Raw genomic sequence first — 20931 nt, forward strand, 5'->3', positions numbered from 1 at the left:
TTTATTAATCTAAATTTTTTTATTTTTTACGGTGTGGTAGATTGACAAAGTAATGATCATAGTCACGTTTTGAGCAATATTAGATTTTTTATAAATAACATTGGTTACACCAAGTGACATTTATCAGTTTCACCAACTGATCACATCTTTCAACCAATAATTTTTTGTAGCAGTTTAACGTCACATTAGTTTAAGTGATAAACTTGACACACTTCTTGTTTTCAAGTTAAGTGTCTGTATGAAACATTGCATCTGACTTTCATTATTTCAAACACAATGAAATAGAAAGATATTTTCAATCAAATAGTTGACTGTGAAGAATATCCCAGTATATCACAAGTTTGTGATATCGTGATATCATATCGTGGCCCAAGTATCGTGATGCGTATCATATAGTAAGGTTCTTGCTAATACTCACTCCTACAAAAGAAAACATAATCTGAAGTCGTGACAGTCTCAGTCCATTTGCATGCTAAACCTAAAAACAGGAAGCTGTGGTCAAAGCAAGAAAACTGTCAGTAATTCATCCTTGCAGTTGACAAATTATCTCTCTGTGCCAGTTGTTTGAAACCCCCTTGTTGGTATGTTCATGCTGAAGTGTATTGAACATTCACAGCAGGTAGTCTCTGCTTCTTATTGTGGAGACCGCTTTAGTACATTTCTTTTTACTAACTTCTTATTTGTAAAGCACATTAAAAAAGTTCAGAAGTGTGTTACAAAGTGAAGCAGAAACAGGGAGGGAAGCCAAATGAGTGACAGTGAAACAGGGCTTAGTCAAAGGGAGGATAAACCAAGAGGACAAAAGATTCTGTAAGAGCACAGAGGAGACGTGACAAATGACAAACAGAGAAGAAAACAGCAAATAGAGAAAAGATGACACTGCTTTGGGTCTATTAGCAAATATTTAATGTATAACATGTGGTTTGTGAGTGAGAAATTGCTTTAGACTTTGGATTCTTCCTATCATTTACATCTTGGTTGGCCAAGCTGCAGGAATCAGCTCTGTTTTTACATTTATAGTGTTTGGATGACAGACTTAGTGGGCCTCTGCAGGACATGTTTGCAGTTTGTGTCCTTCAGCTTTGTATTGGTCTCAGGTTTGCTCAAATGAGCCATCTGCTGCAGGCTGTAACACCCTGACTGTAGTTCCTGATACACTCTCTGTGATCCACCACCTTTAGACAATATTCACAAGAATGTGGTTATGACTCAGAGCTATTTATAATCTTAACAACATATTTCCCTGAGGAGTTGGCAAAGACCAAAAAGAGCTAAAACAAGATGATTTCAGGTACCCAAAAACAAGACGTCACTGCTGCTTAGTTGGTCACAACATTTACCATATGGCTACTGGATGTTGATCAAACGAGCATCTGAGATACGTAGCAGAAATTCTACCTCAGTTTTTCTTTCGTTACCTTTATGTAACTCTTTGTCCCTGTCCCCCTCCCTCCTGTGCACCTGCCTGTCCACAGTGCTGCTGTGTCCGCGGGTGTGGACATCTCTGGAAAACGGCCGTGTGTCAGTGAAGCCGCCTGGACCTCCGGTGGAAGGGACGATCCTCCACTACAGCTGCCATGCCGGCTTCATCCTGGAGGGCAGAAACATCAGTCACTGCACCAAACTGGGCAAATGGGACGCCCCCAAACCCACCTGTCTCTGTGAGTGTCTCATCTAGTCCGTGACAGAAAAGATTTTAAAATCAATTATAAAACAATCATGTTCTATGATTGAGCTCCTGTTACTGTCTCTGGGGAAGTGACTGCACAGGTGGTAATTAATGGTTGCATTAGCATTACAACAAGTACCATACGCTAGTTGTATCTGAAAATCTTTTTGAGATAGATAGTAATGAATCTGTGGGTGATTTTCTACAGGTGTTAGGACTTTTTAAGGAACTGTGTGTGTTTTTGACAACAGGAACCAGGGTTGTCCAGGGTTGTCTGCTTTGAGCCTCATGGCTGGATCATGTCTTTGTTAGCTCCCGGTGTTACAGTTTAATGTGCGATCCCGTAAACTGTTGAATTTCAGCTGAATATTCACATGGAAGGAGTTAGTTTAGTTATTATTAAAATTTCATACCATCCTCTTTGTATAAGTATTCAGTGGTAATAATCAAACGCTTTGTTTGAGTCAGTATGAGGTAAAGAAGTGGGTATTTAGTCTCTTTGCAGACAGCTACGGGGTGTTCATCAGTCAGTTAAGTGGAGTTTATCCCAATATAAGCTATCTGTTTTTTGCACCAGGCTCTAAACAATCTGGTTTTATTTGGGGTTGGGACATGAATTTAGGAACTTGCCAGTGGATACGATGGGTGGTTGCTCTAGAGCTTACTTTTAGACTCTTTGAGGTGTCGCAGGCCTAAGTAAATGAAAAACCAATGAGAAAAGGTGCCCACTTTAAAAGAAAAAAAATATTTGAAAAGGGACAATGTACATTAATTGACATTTGAACAAATGGAAACTTGTTAACACCAGGGATGTACTAGCTCTTGTTTCACATCTTGCTTTTAAATCAGTCTCGCTTTAAGCTTAACATTTCTCCTTTCAAGTGTTGATTTAATAAATCTAGCTACAATGCCACAAAGCAACATCTCAACAGGCTAACTGTAGTATTGCAAGTGACTGTACCAGCCTATCTCTCAGCTTCTATTACATTATCTTCATTAAATAGCCCTCTCTGCTGGACCGGCAGTGTACTGCAATTTCCTTCATGTTTTCTACATATGACACTCACCTAATTTGAATAATGTTCACCAGACTTCAGTGCTTAAGCACTATTCACTTCTCTGCTTTGGCACGCTTCAGAGAGGTGGGCTTCGGCACGGTTTACTTCATGCACGAGCACAAGCATGAGGACGGCGCGTGTGATCCATGTCGTATGATCACCACAAGCGCATATCTCGACAATCATTTCAAACGAAGAAGGGGTGTTAGCGAGCTGTGTCGGGCGAAAACGACTGACCATCAGTCCAAAAGTCTCTAAAGTTGTAGCAGTGCTTTCTGTGTCTCATTGTGCTGACTCTGATGAGATCTCACTTCATGTAAACAGGTGCTTTATGATGACGTAGGCGGGCCATGCGCGTGTGTGATACCTGCTAAAGTCTGGTTCATATTTGGGTGGTGTGACCGCTGGCTGTACTCTTCAGCTGGGGAACAGCTCTGCAGGGGGGCAATCGTGCTTAAGCATGTCACGGTTTGAATGGCCAGTGTGACCACGCCCTCAGACAACAATAAGCTACAGGAACCATCTAAAAGTTCCTGGCTTTAGTCTGAAAGCACCCATTGTGTGTGAAAATTCCTTGTTACATTATTTTCAGAGAATCTTAGGGAAAGGTTTGTCCCACATGAGTCAATGTCAGTTTGAGAGCTGAAATCCCTTTAATCATTGAGGTGGCCCTGAGAGCTCACAGCGATGCAACTTAAGAAAACACATGCAAAACGAAAAAACACGAGCAAATCAAGAAATTCTTCTTCAATTTTACAACACTCGTGCAGCATTTAGAGACGTGCTGCAAAGACCACAACACAACGCATTAGAAAAACGATACAACAAATACACCTTAACACAAAAGAAGTGTTTCCAGAGGACACTTAAAAGTGATGCACGTCTGGACACGCTTGTTGTTGACGCAGATTTTCAGTCACAGCAATAGGCTAAAATCTGAAATCATGCAATCACAATGTTATATAAACCAAAAACACTTAATTTTATCTCATTTTCCTACACACCTAACAGAAAAAAAACCCATAATAGAGCTGTGACTGAAAATCCTCAGCAACAACAAGAAACCACTTTTTTAAAACTGTATTTTTTTTTAAATACAAAAAATCAGATAAAAAAAATGTGGACAGAAATATTTCAAACTGCATGATAACATTCTTTTTAGTCATAAATTGAGCCTATGGTAGTATTCCCAGGTGTTGCGTTTAGAGAAGATCTTAAATGGATGGCTTAAGCTGTGTTAAATCCCTAAATGAACATCATATTTAAACAAACAACACACAGCTCACTTTGTTTAAAAGCCTCCCCCCACAAAAAATGGGTACATAAGGCTTTGCAGGCGACGATAATTACAAACACCTGCTCTCCCAACAGTTAAGCACGGTTGCTAGGAGATAAATGATCCAGCCAATCAGAGAGTAATCCACAGAGGGGGCCCTCACGGCTGGCTTAGGCAGGTAAAACAAATGATGGACACTAACCTGATGTGAAAGCTGACTGTGAACGCGGTGAGTGATAGTGAGTGGATGTTGGAGATATCATCGAGTGCTCTCCATTACAACAGGCGGCATGTTTGCAGGCTGGGGAGATTTGTTCATATTAGTGCAAACAAACGAGGATTTCAGAAGAAAAACAAACAGATGAAACAAAGAACAGAAAGAAATGACATCGCCAACTGGTTTTCAGAGGAGTTGGCATGGCAACCCATAAAGTTGCTATGGGAATGGTCATATTAAAAGGATAAACGAGGGAATTATCAGCACACTTGGCCTGTGGGTAGGATACTCATTCTCTAATAATTAAATCACCAAAAGGCTCATGATTAAGTAGCACTCACACTGCTCTGTGATAGGTTCACACCCTCTGTGTTGATACTTTAAGGTGTTTCAGGATACCTAGGCTGAAAACACTACTCCACATTCAAAGGTTTCCTTTTCTACGTTCACGGTTTTCCTGTAAAATATCAAATGATTACATAACATCTTCCTCAGCGAGGAACCTCCTGCCAGAGCTCCTCAGCAGCCAACCCACCGTGCATCTTAAATGCGGTGTGACTGCCACCTGGTGGAGGAAAATGATTTGAATTTTAGATCTTACTGCACCAAAATCTTTACAAATTATAGATGACAAAGGTGAATAATTCAGCTGGAAAGACACCAGGGTTTCAGGGAGGGGATTGAAATCCTAAATCTGCATGACAAATTCACCCAATCTCTTTTTTTTCTCAACTTTCTAATCAATTTCTCTTTTTCCTGCTTTTTATTTTTGCTGGCCAAAGATGACAGAAACTACACAGGTAAGAATTAATTTAATTCTTATTATTTAAATCTTATTACTTTGTTCAAGATAATTATGTTATCTTGTGTTTTATGGATGTGTGTCAGGCCCATGTTGAGTGATATGACACTAAAACAGACATGAACTGCTTACGTCACATTACACACATAACCGACAAAAAAAAACTACTTCTTACTTTCTGTTAAAAGCTAAAAGGTATGACCCATCCGGATTATATACTCATCTGAAATGAAGGTCTTTCACTCAAAAATGTGCCTCATCGTTCATTATTGATTTATTCATTATAATACAAAATCTTTCACCCCATCACATTATAAAAAAGGTCTTTTATATTCATAGACACCATTAAGCCTGCCTGTTTGTGTAGCTACTGGCTATATACCAAAACGTGACTGAAATCACAGATCTGAAATGTAATGTACGCTGTCACCACAAGAGGGCAGCAGCGGTCTAAAGTGTTAAAAAGCCATCCCTCTGCAGCAGAGGGTGCAAATCCTCTCACCAGCTGGAAAATCTCATTTTTGGGTGGAGGTATTGGAAGTCCCTTCCTTGAATAATTCAGTTTATTTTTCCTGTGAGAAACAAGATTAAAGTTTGAAGTCGAAGCTGTGCACTCAGGAGTGAAATAAATTAGTTTTCAGGGCTGATTTTAGCACACATATAACACAGCTGACATCATTCCAACACAGTTCTTTGCCTTCAAGTTACATGAGAGACATTACTTATCATGTAAATCCTTATCTCATGAATAAGTGCAGTGATAGAGGAGATTAAGACTAATCACACAGCCATGTTAAATACTTGACTCTGATTGGTCAAAAACCCTGTAACTATGGTAATTAATTCTAGATAGCAACAGCTAGGTCTAAGGAAGCCTGAATCCACATCATACCAAATCAGTTCATAGAAAAGGGTCCAACATGTTTATTAAGTTTATGAAACAGCTGTCAGAAAAGTTATCTTAGGTGTTATTTTCAGTGCCTGTGAAGAATGCCAACAGAAAAACCTCTAAAGTTTGGCCTTTGAGTGAAAATGTTGAGGTGAATGTTTACTCAACCTGCATGGGACCATGGAAGCATCACCAACCGTCAAACGTGAGGGACTAATTTAGTAAGCTACATGACAAAAAACATCTAAATTAATAAAATATCTTTAAAGCATAACTTAGCATCAACTTGCCCGTATCTTTATTTGGTTATGAGTAGTGCTGTCAGGCGATTAAGAAATTAATCTAATTAATTACAGGATTTGGAATTAATTAATCTAATCAATCGCATTTTAATCTCATATCTGCTTACGGTCCCAAAATAAAGAATTTGAAGTCTAGGACATTAAAATTACATTAAAAGACATTGAAAAACATTTAAAAATAAGGTGGTAATATTTACAACACATTTTTAGGGGCATAAGGAACACATTAAAAAAGTTTTATGGTTCTATCTTTACAAAATCTACACAGTCCTGCACCTAAGATAAGCTGATTTGATTTTTAGGACGTTTTTTGCTTCTGTCACATTTTTACTCGATGTGGACTCAATTTTCACTGCACTATGAACTTCTATACTTCTATGAGGTCAGGAGAACCAGGGATAAAGGCTAAAAACTGTGAGGAACTATGTACAAAACACTTAATTCAAGTCTTGGATAAAAAAAAAGTGAAGTATTTTCAGTTTTTCATGCTCTGAACACACTAACTGTTGCTCATTGGTGCAGAGCAGCCCCAAGCTGAAACATGACATCTGGAAGATGGAAGCCAATTTTCAAAGAATTCTTTAGATTTAAATACAGGACAAATATCGATCATTCAGGGCTTGTTTAATGCAGTAAAGAGTGTAGAATTATCTGTTTTTTACAGAATAGAGCTAAAGCAAATGGTTGATTTTCTGCAGATTTTCAAAAAGGACTTGTGAATAAATGAGATGTGGATGGCAGTCCCCCCAAAATCACTCTCTTTCCCCCCTCCGGGGGTTGCTGATGTAACTTGTGATACATTCAGGGACCGTCGGAAATGTCAAAATCTGACGAGAACACTACTTTTCCCAAGTAGGACAAACGGTTTGTAAATGCCAGACATTATACGTGCGTCTTTGAACGCCCCGCGGGTTTGGGATCCAGATTAATCTGCGTAAATTTTTATAACGCGTCAATTTGTGGTGTAATTAATTAATCTAATTAATGTGTTAAAATGACAGCCCTAGTTATGAGGTAATAATTTGGCAAGTTTGGTTGAAAAAGTACGATAAATGTTCTACTGTGACCTCTATTTTCTTTGCACCTTTCCCTTTGACAATGATGTAGGTGGCTTGTCAAAGAGCCTATGGGGCTTTCAGCTGCTCTATCGGTCGTGACGAACTTTAACTTTGTAACTTTGCACAACTGAACTTCATGAAGAGTCCTGCTGTATATGAGCGACACAGATTCCCAGAGGACTTACATATTCTTCAGAAACATTTATGAGTAATTTTTCCCCTATCTGAGTGACCTGTTGCTCATTTTTTTGCTGCTCGCAGCTGCATGTTATCATCACGTTCCAGCTCTGGTAGCGAGTAAAACAATAGCTAATTAAAGAAAAGCTGGACTCCATGTATATTTAACAACATACATTCGGATGCAACTAGTCTGTAATGATTAATTCAGCTCTGTTTAATGATTAATGTAGCCAGCACGGTGGATTATATGCCATCACGTCACAATTTATTCAGATATTTCTCTGGATGTAAGCAGGTCACTGTTGTAACTGATGTCTGATATGATGAGTCCAACTACCTCTGTCTTTGCTTGATTTGAAAAGCAAACTCAAAGTCCCTTTAAACTTTAAACTTTATGAATGATCCTAAAATAATCTATTTTTTACACATTTGCCTGCTCATTATCCATAATTTAATATGAGATTATCAGCGACAAAATTAGTTGTTTCAAAATGCTATTTCTCAGTATCAGCGTTCAGGTCTTGCTTTCTCTGGAAAACACAAGTCCATTTATGGACCAAAAGTCCCTTATATGACACTGCGTTGGCTGAAAAAGATTAGCAGTGAGAAGCAAGATCTGTCCTGTCTGTGCAAAGAAAGTTAAACAGGAGAGTGAGAAAGCACGGGCTGAAGCACACACTACAAAAAATGAAATCTTATCAAGTGTTTTTGTCTTATTATCAGTAGAAAATGTCTTTTTAGACTTAATATGAGGCACATTCACCTGAGCAGTCCAGAAAAAATGTCTCATTTCAAATCATTTACAGAAAAATGAGGTCTGAATTGCTCAAAACACATAAAAAAATTCTGCAAATGGATCAAGAGAAAACTTACTTGTATTAAGACATTATTCTAGTTTTTAGCAAATTTCCGAGCAAATTTTTCTTCCTTTATCAGCAGATTTTTTTTTACTTGTTACAAGCAACCCAGGCCTCATCTTTACCTTTAACTAACTTAAAACAAGAATTTTTTTTCTGGACTATGTGGCTCATATCGAATTTAACAAGTCCATTTTTACTTGAAATAAGACAAAAACACTTGATAAGATTTTAGTTATTTGCAGTGCAGGCTCAGCTGATAGGGACAATGTTCATTCCAACGCACAGTCAGCAGTTTTTCTGCAGTGGCCTGTTATAACTTGAGAGTTTATCAATAAAATGAAGAGTGAGGTTACGTTAGCTCTGCTTGGTGAGGTTGGAGTTGGTAGTTGAGCACTGACAGGGCGTTACCAGGATCTACTAATGATACACATTATGGGCACGTCGTAGAGTAACTGTAAGCTGACTGTGAGTAACACTAAGCAGATAGTCTCCTCACTTTCTGGACACTATAACAAATTATTGTCATGTTTCAAACAATAGCGCCACATAACTACAAATAAAACTAGAAAAGCATTCAGAGAGCGCAGGCCTCCACCAAGCATATTGTGATTGTCACACAACACTTTAGTCCTTCTTTAATGTTATACTCCCTTTCAGCAGACTGTCTGCTACAATTTGGTGTTAGTTGCAGGTTTGTACAATAATTTGTTTCCTGACAGTGTTGAAAATTATGATGAGCCAGTACATATTTCATATTACAGATCTTAGAATCCAGAATATTGTCAGGATCTGGATTGTACTTTTACATCTGTCAGAAATAATGGTGACCTTGTCTTGTACTGTTTTGCAAAGAAATCCGACCATTTATCAAGGAGTTATATGCACGTGGTAAACAGGGCCCTATTTACAGAGATAAAGAATCCTTTGAAAATATCCTGGATTCAGACGGTGATCTGGATCACCTCTAAAATTTAAACACTTCTTTTTTTATCACATTTTGAACATTTCCTGAAAATTTCATGAAGATCCTTTTATTACTTTTTGAGTTATGTTGTTCACAGACAAACTGTAGAGTTAAAAAGAAGATTTTCTCTCCAAAATAATACCAAATACTGTTGAAAATGGTTAAATCTTTCAGTCAGTGGGTCTTTATCCCAGAGAAACACTGTCAATTCTGGCCACAGGTGTCACTGCCTTTAATAAAAACATGTATTCTTTATTTTGATTCTGTTTGTTAGAGGTATTCTTCCTGCTCAGAAAAACAAGGATTTAAACATAGGAGACTGTTAACATAAACAGGATACACACACATACACAAGAGTAGCAGTGGGTTTGTGAGCAGCTTCTAAAAAGATTCAATGCACAAAGTCAGCCCTCCCTGTAAAAATAAAGGGTCAAAACATCTACCAGTCCCTCCATTTTTATGTGATCCCTGGCAGGGATGATGAATACATTTGTTTTTGTTACAGGATGGCTCACCCTCTCGCGCAGTTATGTCACCACGTTAGAAACTGGCTGGATATTGAATCACACACTTACCATCTCCAAAAGGCTCAAACACTGCACAGTTACTCTCATGAATTAGGCACAGACCCGACGTAGCCTTTTACAAGCTGAACACAGACACACAGCATGCAACTCCTCCTCCTAGACTCCTGATCGTTTTCTGTAAGTTATCCCATGAAGTCGACTGAGAAACTGAAAGAAAGTTTCCAAATGTCACAGACAGACTTGACAAACACACAATTAACAAAGCGGCGGAGAGCAGTGTTTCCACAAATAGAAATTTCCATCTCCTGTCACATTACTGACCTCCTTCTGGCTCTGCTCCTCTCCCTTTCTCTCCACTCCATGTGCCATCACCACCCACTTACTGCCTCCTCAGCGGGAGAAAGGTTAATACCCTGCTCCTGTCTGTGTCTGCTCAACCCTGTGTGTGTGTGTGTGTGTGTGTGTGTGTGTGTGTGTGTGTGTGTGTGTGTGTGTGTGTGTGTGTGTGTGTTCGTGCAGTAGGAGTGCATCTCCAGTTTCTGTTTCCTCCAAGTACAGTATAACAAAACCACAGAAAGAGAGGGTACATACAGCTCCCACAGTTTCTGTACAAACTCTGCATCTATGCACATTTAAATATGTACAAATATACTCTATGTCATAGTTTGAGATGTTCTACGCCATTGTCAAGCTGATTCTGTTAATATTATTGTGAATTTTAAGCCTTAGCAGGGATTAAACCCACAGAGTGGCATTATCTTACACATTTTTCACATTATGTCCTCCCTCGTTTGTGATTAAAATATCTCATCTGTCGAAAATAAAAACCAAATTTTCATTTTTTTATGTTTATTTCCCAATGATTATTCCCTAGCATCAGTTTTAGATGCACCTTGAAGTTTTATTTTCACGAGAAACTGTTATCATAAAATGTTGCACTAACAGGGACAGGAGCTGCATTTGTTAGAGGCTGATTTCATATTTGATGCAGTCGCAAGGGGATGTGAAATTGACTACCTGTGAACTTTAGTGTCCATGTTCGGTATTTTCAAAGCACATAAAAGCTTCTGCGTGTATTTTTTAATGGATTTGGACACCTGGAGGAACAAACAATCAATAAATCAGCAAAAAAAAAGAAAGAAACAAGTAAAATTTGGTTAATATTTGGCTTGTTTTGGTCTTTTCCAGCAAGTGCTAAAGAAAGAGGGAACTTTGTTACCTGAATTATTAAAACATACAGAAATTAATAATGATGCCTCTGTATGAGTTTTGCAAGCAAATTAGGTAGGGATGGGTACCGAATTAGGAACTTTTATAGGGATTGACCGAATTCTGTCAGAAGTACCAGGTACCTAAACGCATCCTTGTGACTGTGAGGGAGAGGAAGAGTAGGCGATTTTCCATGCTGGACATGAACACAGCATTGCAAGTTTATATACTAAAGAATAAATATGTTAAATTGAACAACATAGAGATTCTAGTATTAAACAAATTGTACAAAAAAGTACTGAAATTTGGTACTGTTGAACACTGATACTGATTGCCAGGTAGCGGGCATCAGTACCGAATCGTTTCAAATGTGAAAGGTACCCATCCCTAAAATTGGACCATCAGCAGTAACTCTGCAGGTGGTTTACGGCACGCCAAAAACTGCTCCATGTTTCACATTTAACAGCAAAGAGTTGCAATGAGCAAAACTTATAAAACAGCGTGAGAAATAAGGTCAGAAAACACTTCCTACATGTTTTCAAGACATACGGCTTTGTCCACAAGGGGCGCCAACATCTGTACACAAAGTAAGATCCTCATAGGAGCTTCGAAGTTTTAAAACATCATTGACATTATGTGTCCTTTATTGACCAATCAAGTCCTGACAGAATAAAATTTTTTTGATAAATACGCCAAACCTTTCTGTTCAGGGATGTTCACCCCTGTGTGCACCTCAGACAGCTAGCATTAGGCATGCACTGATTTAGCTTTTTAGGCCGTGATACCAGTGCCCATACTGACACCTGGGCTGCCGATGCAGGTTCTGATCCGATCAAATACCATTATTACTTTACAATTTGCTAGTCCTTTATTAAAATGTTTTTGGAACTTAAAAATTTTCTAACTTTGTAAACCAAAATTAAATAAAAATGTATCTAAACTGACAGGAAGGGCTATTCAATTAGAAGTTTGGCCAGGCCAGATTTACAGACTAATGACATGAGCTGGGCCACACATCTTTAGCAGCATAGTTGAGCTGCTGTCGCTTCTCCTGAGCTATGCAAGTCTGCTTTATTGTAGTACAGCTGAGGTTGTAAGACGCAGTCAAACTCTGAATTTCAACCGCCCCCTCATTAGATCCCTCGGGAAAGTTTGTCCGAAATGCAGCATGTTTTTCACTGTGGTGTCTTCGGACATTTTAATCTTCCAGCACTGCAGCTCACTTGTTGCAGAGCAAACACATTAGTTTGGTTTTTGAACTTGGTGGTAAAATAAATAAATAAATGCTTTCAAGTCTGCGCAGGATTAAACTGATGATTATCTTTGCTGATATTTTGTTTTGAATAGAAAGAGACATGCTATTTTCATCTGTGTAGAGCTGCTAATGCTAACTTTTCAAATGCTCCTGCTCAATGACACAATGCATGGTGGGCTAGTTGCTATGTTACAGTAGATGTTGCTGTCAATGTTTTTAATAATCTTGGAATTTTTTAAGAACTAGTCAGTGTCAGTAAAAGATGTTTTTCTCATCGGACCTGAATCCTAATCACTTGGCAGCTGTTTTCAGGCCACTCAAGGGTCACTTTTGGGCCACATGTGGCCTGGGGGGCCGCTAATTGAATAGCGCTGTCCTATGGGATCATAAATGTCTAAGTGAGTAATACACATCCAACAATAATACTGTAAGTTGCCATTAGATATTTTAGCAAAGAATCTGTTATTATATCTTCAAACTGCTTGGCTCTTATGTTCATCTTCCTTCATGCTATTTTAGCTCTGCCAAGCAAAATTCACAGACATACCTCTGTCGATGACGCAATACTTGCTTGTTTTAAGAATGGAGAATATTAGGACTATTTGGAGGTATCAGTCACATGATATTCTGACAGTTTCTACTAATAAAGACAATGACCAAAACAAAACAGGCGCTAAATCAATATTCTGTGTTAGCTGATACACAAAACACTGGGACTGAGTCGGGGCGTGTCTGTCGAATTTCTCACCAGAGATTTTTAAGTATTCAGATAGTTTATTTATTTTTTCTAAAAAATAGAAAAGAGTATCTTCTTAACAATATATTATCTTCATTATTTCCACTGTGGTCTGGTTGTAATGCAGTAAAGCCATGAGATAGAGGCTGTAGCCTGTGTGAGAGCTGTGAAAAAAAAGCTTTAGTACCAGGTGCTGTGAGATTTGGGCTCAGGGAAAGCTGCAGAGACTTCGTCAGCTGTCAGAAAGTCCTGTGTGTGTTTGAGGAAATCCATCAAAAACAAACAAAAGTGAGGACAGTCACAAACTTTGCAGGGTGAATCTGGCACTAGTTCCCTGTTAGTGTTAAATACTGTTTAAGCCTGAGATGCTGCGCTGCTCTATGTGCGGTAATGTAAATCAGAGGCTTGAACATTGCACTAACAGCCTTGGGATATGATGAATAACAACATTTAGGGCATCAAAACATAAAAGATATAGCAGACACTGCACCTTTTTAATAACTTCTTTATATTAATTCACTGTAGGTTACTGAACGTTGCCACGAAGTTCTGCCCCTGTGAAAGTTGAACAATGAACCTATTCCTCTTAACTCCCCTCCACCCCCTTACTCAGCCGTGATGTATTACTCTAATAACTGCAGGGCTGCAGTATTGGAAACAAGGTGTGCTGCGCGGCTGCTGCTGGACAAATTAAGTAATGATGACACTCTTTCAAAGTTGCAGAATTAACTATATTTTCTGGCTCAACTTTTACGTCCTTTGAATCCCAAATCAGCGCCCTGTGATGCAGTAATAAGGCCTGATTTTTCACCTGGCCCATCTGTTACTGAAAACGCAGTAAAGCAGAGACAAAGGCTGGACTTGGTTTACTTTTCATGAGCAAACTCTGATCTCTGCTCAAAGCACAGGATTTGAAGTGTCAGCACAATCAGAAAAACCTTATGTATGCACAATATCGTCGTCCCCAGGGATTAAACACTCTGATTTATTCCACCCAATACTTTTTAACAACATGTTCACAATAATTTGGGTTTCTCCTGAATAAAAAGCGCTCCACGGGGGGAGGACAGTGTCATCTGGAGAATGTGTTAAAAAGGGAACATTCAAAACAGTATTTCCCTACTAACACATCTGCCAAGAGAGAAACAGGCCATTATCCTGAAGGATGCCCAGTGTGCAAAGCCCAGACACACAAATATACAGTACAAGGCCCTCATTAAAGCAGCTCAGCAACATGTAACAGCCCTCATGCCTCCATTGCATCCTCTCCCAGGCTGTGTCACGGCTAATGTCGTCTCTGAATGTGCCATTTTGCCTCCACGGGGGTTGTTAGCACTGCGATGCCCGGTGGTGGTGTGATTGCCTGTGTCGGCTGCAGGATTATGGAGTGAAAAAAAAGCAGATAAAGTTCACGGCTGAATAATTGATCGTGCGTTGGAGGGGTCACGGGGTGGCAGCGAGGATGAGGAGGTGGAAGTGGAAGGCAAATGCCAGCAGATGATCACTACACTCACCTCAGCCTGTGAGGGCTTGTTAGCGGCTTGATCTGAGTAGCTCTCTGCTACATGGAGATATCCAGATAATGAGATTTGGGTAATGAACCAGGGTTATGTAATAGTCATATTCCATCGCCTAACTACTGAGGGTTTTTAATTTAGACGGGAGGAATAATGGTCGTCTTCTCAATTGCTGCAATAAGTAATTTCAAAAGGGAGTTTTAACACCAACATTACATCGCAATTAGTGTGCTCTCATAAGAACTGCAAAAACACACGGATAAAAAAAGAGTAAAAGCTTCGTTAATCATGCAGAGAAACTGCAGCAAAAGAGGCAAAAAGTAGTCGGCGACACGATTTCTTGTTGTTTTTGTAAACGTCTCGCTAAAACATTCCTGGTAGGATCAATCCATATCAAATTAAGTGAACAAATGTATTTTTTAGGTTCACTCTGAAACATTTCTAACTCCAGAGAGAGGCTATATCCTGATTTTACTCCATTGTTGATAGATATAAACAGTGGGTTTACTCCAGGATTGCCTTTTAACAGCCTTGTGACTACTTCTTCTCGAGAGCCGCCTACTAGTGTTCAAACTTTTATTGATTCCTCCAACTCAGGGATCAATAAAGGTGAAGTGTATAAGCTATACCATGACATCCCATTGCTGATTAAGGATAAGATGGGCTGTGTTAAAGGAAGGTGTGTAAAGGACTTGGACTCCCTAACAGAAATCTAAAGAAACAGAAGTGATGCTTTCGCCCTGCCCCTTTGGAAAGAGGAAGAAACAATTACCAGAAACTCTTGGTTTCACTATGAGTACACCTCACTCCATATCCCTGATGGACTGAGTCGATACGAGTCTTCCCTCCTAAAGATTTGTTTGGCATCAAGTATGAAGCCCACTTGAAATACTTGTTGTAATAACACTGAAGGAGGGCACAAATGAAAGCTGAAAAAAGACCTCTACGATCGCTTCTGTGTGTATGTTTGCACTCATTTCTGTGAGTCAGAAGGTGTGTGTGCAGAGTCATGCCTCTCTTTGTCCCAGAGTTAAAAATACATGCTGCAGTTGATCCTAACAGAAGGTTTTCAAACAGACGAAGCTCTTATTACAAGTAACTAATTCACTGTTTCCACTGGTGAAATGGAAGCAAATAAAATCAGCAGTGATTGATTCTGCTGCCACTTTTTCTGCCGGTTTCTCAGCAGCAGACTCTGTAGCGTTTTATAGACTTGGCTGGGGAGGGGAGGTAGATATGAAACGGTCTATGGATTAGCAGAGGTGGTTACAGAGCACAGTTGCACACGGCTTGTGTGGAGAGTGTGGAGCTATTGATTTGCAGGTCAAAGAGATGCTAGGAGGGTGAGGTTTAAACCGGGCTAAATCTGATGGAAACAGAGCGTTTTGTGAGATGTTGAGGATGATTCCTCTTGACTTTGTGATCCTTCTGACGTTTCCTCTTTGAGGTTCTCAATGAGATTCATTTGTAATGAAGGAAAACAAAAAATGGACTGCAACCATATTCAATCTGAATTTAAAGCCCAATCAAGATGATTGGTAAACAAAGCTTTTGTTATGTCTTCAATTCATCAAATTTAAAGCGCTGCCAAAACCTGCAACCTGCACTTTTCTTTCATGCTATTCAACAAATATTAGCATGCTAACACTCTAAACCCAAACATAAAAACATTATTCCAGCAACACTGTCAATGTGAGCATGTTAGCGTGCGTATGTAAGCGCCATTCTTAAATCCCTGCTGTGCATCACTGCAGCCCCACAGCACTGGGTATGACTCTCCACTCTTCTTGTTGCGTCGTAAGGCTCCATTATGCTCCACTTTGCTCCTTCTACGACCTGTATTTAACTACATTAGACCCTACATGCTGGCTTGGTTTTATAAATAACAAAATAGATTAGCTCGATGTAGCTCGATGTCTTCTCTTGCATTATTTACCTCAATCATTTCTGTGTTCACTAGCAGAAGTACATTGTTCATTTATATGCAAGGCAACGTCGTCCCTTTTTACTACACTGACCTAGTGGCTTATTGAACATGCTGTGCAGTAATTTATCTGGATATATATCAAATATCTACAACCAGGGAAGCATTTTTCTGTGCTTAAAGTGATACTCCGGGATGGAACAAGTTGGGTCCTATCACAAGGTTTAGGGCAGAAATTACCCCTACAGCACTGATTTTGTGCAGCACCAAAGACCCCCTCCCTGCTCCTCTGCCGGTTTCCTCTGCACTCAGACGGGGCCAATTTTTACTTGACTCCCACCGAAAAAGTCTGATATCGGTCTGCATTCACGCTCTATTCAGAGAATTTTCAGCCCGTTACTTTCACACAAAAACACCGCTAAATAAGGCTCTAGTTCTCATCGTGTCTTAGAACAGCGCTACCTCCGCTGCCGAGCCACAGCTGGCTACGAGGCGCTCGTCACTTAGTGTATCAGTCTGCGCGCGTGGCGTGCCAGATATAAACAAACGCAGGTAGTCTGCCAGGACGAGACACAATGAGAACTAGAGCCTTATTTAGCGGTGTTTTTGTGTGAAAGTAACGCGCCGAAAATTCTCTAAATAAAGCGTGAATGCAGACCGATATCAGATTTCTTTCTGTGGGAGTCTGTTTATTTGTGTTTTTGGTCAAATAAAAATTGGCCCCATCTGAGGGAATAGGAAACCGGCTGACGAGCAGGGAGGGGGTGTTTGGTGCGAGCGCTCTGGGCTTCTGCTGCACAAAAACACTGCTGTAGGGGGAATTTCTGCCCTAAACCTTGTGATAGGACCCAACTGGTTCCATCCGGAGTATCACTTTAAAGGGGCTGTAAGAGGTTTGAAAGTGATCTTGAAAAAGTCTTCCTTCTAGAGATATACCTGATCGTAATCCACACTTTAAAATGAGATTATCAGCACCAATATTGCTGGTTACAGGTTGTTTTAAATTGCTTCTTCTTAGCTTGCAGTTCGGGTTGTCCAGGACCGGATTGATCTCCACCACGCCAGCTGACGAAGTTTAGTAGTGAGAAGAGACAAAACACAGAGATCTGTGTTTTTCTCTACTAAAAAAGATTTCTATGATTAATTTTGTAGTGATGGTAGACACAAAAGCCTAACTATCAGACAGAAAAAGGACAGGAGAAAGCTAAAGGGGAGAGTGATATAGCCCGAGCTAAAGGCTAATTAGCCTTTTAACCCACAGTCAGCAGTTATTCTGCAGTGGTCTGTTCAAACTTGAGAGTCTAACAATAAAATGAAGAGTGAGGTTACGTTAGCTCTGCTTGGTAGATGACTGGCAGGACATAGCTAACCAGGATTTACTGACGTTACACATTACAGACATATCGCTAAATATAAACGGCTACTAAACTACTCACAAACAGACAGTGTTTACTCGTTGTCACGTTAGCCTACAGATAAGTCGGAGTACCAGGCTGCTGATAGCACTACATATAGCCAGCTGCTACAACCTTTGCTTGTTGACACATTTCAAACTGTAGCGCTACCTTACTGTACTGATTAACACCTTAGCTTGGCGTGTTATATCCAGTAAAAAATTGCCTTGAACAAAGTAATTTTGTTTGGATCTGATCTCAATTTAATTCCAAAACAAACACGCGCCTCACTAAATGTAAATTACGACAGTGTGCTGAAACTCTGGGCCACAAGCTGGCGAGGGAGTGCAATAAAAACAGATCCTCTTCATAGCATCTTTAAGTTAAACAGTTATTATGTTTAGTCAAACAAGACCATGAGGGGATCCTAAAGATGACAGAGAACAGCTGCTGTTTAAATTAATCAAAATGTTTATATATTTATTAGATTTTAGACTTTGTGCAATCTAAATATGATGTGTTTGGGTTTCTGAAAGTGAAGTCTGATTTTTTCCTCTTAAACTGTTTATTTTGCTGACATCCAAGCAATTAAGTCTGGTCCTCGAGCTGAGCCAAATTGAATTCTGTTCTGTTGGATCGTAAATTTGTGCTCACTTTGTGTGATCTTAATTAAAAACAAAACAAAGAGTTTGAAACTTTTTCCTGTTCAACTCTGCAGATTACATTATGCCTCTCACATTAAGTTGATGTCATTATAAAAACACACACAAAACCTTTCCTATTAATGTTGTGGTTGTACCACCGTGTAGCCCAGATCTTCCCTTTCCTTCAAATGACCCCAATGTAATGCCCATATGAAGCGAACCAACCTGCCTCTTCCTCTCCATATGTCACAGTTAAAGTTGGCCAGCTTCCTGTTTTAGCCTCAGGTCACTAACGGTGCTGCATTGGCCATAAATGTGTCAAAGATGCATCAGAAAACAATGTCAGTCAGTAGCTGCAGAGTGTGAAGCTTCATGCAAAGAACAAAATGTGTCAAAAACGCACTGCTGAAGTAAAACTCAACGTGTGTAAGTCATTAGGAATCCTTTTGGGGAGATTTTGCACTGACTCCCCCTCCGAACCACCCCCATGCCTCTTTCTCTGTCCCTCCCTCTCACTCTCGGCATACATTTCACACTTACCCGTGCGCTCTCCCTCTCTCTGCCTCTCTCTCTTTCTCTCTCAAACACACACACACACACACTCACGCACACACACGCACACACACACTCAGCCTGCCGGTGCTGCAGTGGATCAGACGCAGAGCTCTGGCGCGCTCGCTTTTTCCGCGGCAAATCGTCTCATCTGTTGGAATAAAGGCTGCGTTACTGGAGGGAAAATGTAGCCTGCTATATCTGCTGCTGCAGCCCTCACTTCACACATTCTTATTTTTATCAGCTGCAGCTCCAGCTCACGCGGTTTTTGACGCGGGTCGACGTAGACTGCGCGGAGTCCGGCGTGTGATTCGCGCGTATTTTTTTTTTCTATTCCGCGTAAAAGCAGCGAGTTTGGACTACAGCGTGCGACGATACCATTGATTGAAAACAAAAGCGATGGCGGCTGTGTGTGCTTTAATATGTGGAATTGCGTAGAAAACGTGTTGGGCTGCAGGATCGCGGAGGATCGTTTGAAACTTGACTGATAAGCAGCTCCGCGTCCTCACTCGAGCACTTGAAAGTAAAAGCTGGCTGAACTGTCTTTGACTTTTGTCCAAAATATCGAGCATGTCATGCATTATAAACGATGCATTATGCGAAAGAGCATGACAACTCAGTTATGTACTCACCTCTCATAACGCTTTAGGGAATTGATTGTTTTGTTGCACAATTCCTGCAAAGCCAGACGCAAAAATCAAACTGCTTTCAAACACGTGTTGCGTTCACTTGCATCTCAGTTCGCGTATTAAATTGCCTCTTACTCCGCTGCAGCACCAGGGGCCAAAAGTGGCCCCAGCTCAGCTCACCTTGAACCATGCAGACACTTTGCAGAAATCCCCCGCGGGTTGCTCGCTCTGCCCGCAAGTGTGCGATATATCTCCGGGCTTCTTTCATCGTCCTTCTCCTCCTCTCCTGGCCTTGGCCGTCCGCAGGAAAGAAGAAGCTGTACATCGGAGCTCTGTTCCCCATGAGTGGAGGCTGGCCGGGTGGGCAGGCGTGCATGCCCTCCGCTCAGATGGCCCTGGACCTGGTGAACAACAGGAGCGACATCCTGCCTGACTACGAGCTGGAGCTGATCCACTACGACAGCATGGTGAGTGTGTGCATGAGGAGGAGAGTCAGAGGAGGTGCGCACTTAAGGGGTGTGTGGTGTCAGTCAGTGAGGGACGTAAATAATGGTCTGCCTTTCAGAGAGACACTGATTGTGTTGTGTCTTTTCTTCTATTCTGGATGTCATCTGTCATTTGCGCTTCTTTAATTTTCTTACAATCTGACATTTTCTGATTTTATCCAGCTTTAAGTATTTTTAGTTTTTCAAGTGTGCTTTGTGGAACAACAAAACAAGCTACTTTTGCAGCCTTATCTGCCTCTTCCCAAGCCGCACATCTCCAAGAGAAGTTTCATTAAAGGTCACCCAGCCGATAACTAACCACCGAGTCCTTTCTCCTTAACAAATGGGACTCCCATTTCCTCTAAGGTGTAAGTTTCTGTTCCATGACCAAACACACCTGCTGCTAGTTGCTCATCAATCATTTATCATGGTGGTATTTTAAAATGTCAGCATTATCAACCACTATAAATCCAATATCCGCCCCCTGACTGGTTTCATTTCCCCTCCGGTTTACCACCCACCGCTCTGACATACACTTTAATTAAAAATCAAGTTATTTATCTTTGTGGAAACCCATCCTCTTTGGGCCTCGCTGCCGTGTGTCCTAATTGTTATTCCGAAAGTTTTTCCCCCCAGAAGGAGCCATTTTTTCTCACCAAGAGTGACATGAAAACAATTACCAGATCTCTTCCTCTGTCTCCTCTCTGGAGGGTGATTATCAATCACTCTGCAGGACGGATGCCTGGAGAGCAGCCGGGGCACCAAACGGTTAACTGTGCCGGGG

The 20931-nt window shown here is 40.4% G+C and overlaps 1 protein-coding gene across 1 annotated transcript in view; it reads left to right on the forward strand.

The window, feature by feature from the left end:
- gabbr1a (gamma-aminobutyric acid (GABA) B receptor, 1a) overlaps window positions 1-20931 on the forward strand; it is a 135369-nt gene that overhangs the window by 22298 nt on the left and 92140 nt on the right. The window contains exons 5-7 of the mRNA XM_074682777.1: window positions 1476-1661; window positions 5003-5020; window positions 19969-20129. Of these exons, the coding sequence (XP_074538878.1) occupies window positions 1476-1661; window positions 5003-5020; window positions 19969-20129 (365 nt within the window). The remainder of the gene's footprint in view (window positions 1-1475; window positions 1662-5002; window positions 5021-19968; window positions 20130-20931) is intronic.

The sequence above is a fragment of the Halichoeres trimaculatus genome, unplaced genomic scaffold, assembly GCF_033239565.1.
Source record: "Halichoeres trimaculatus isolate MK-OKI-2021-1 unplaced genomic scaffold, fHalTri1.1 fHalTri1_scaffold_12, whole genome shotgun sequence".
NCBI lineage: Eukaryota > Metazoa > Chordata > Actinopteri > Labriformes > Labridae > Halichoeres > Halichoeres trimaculatus.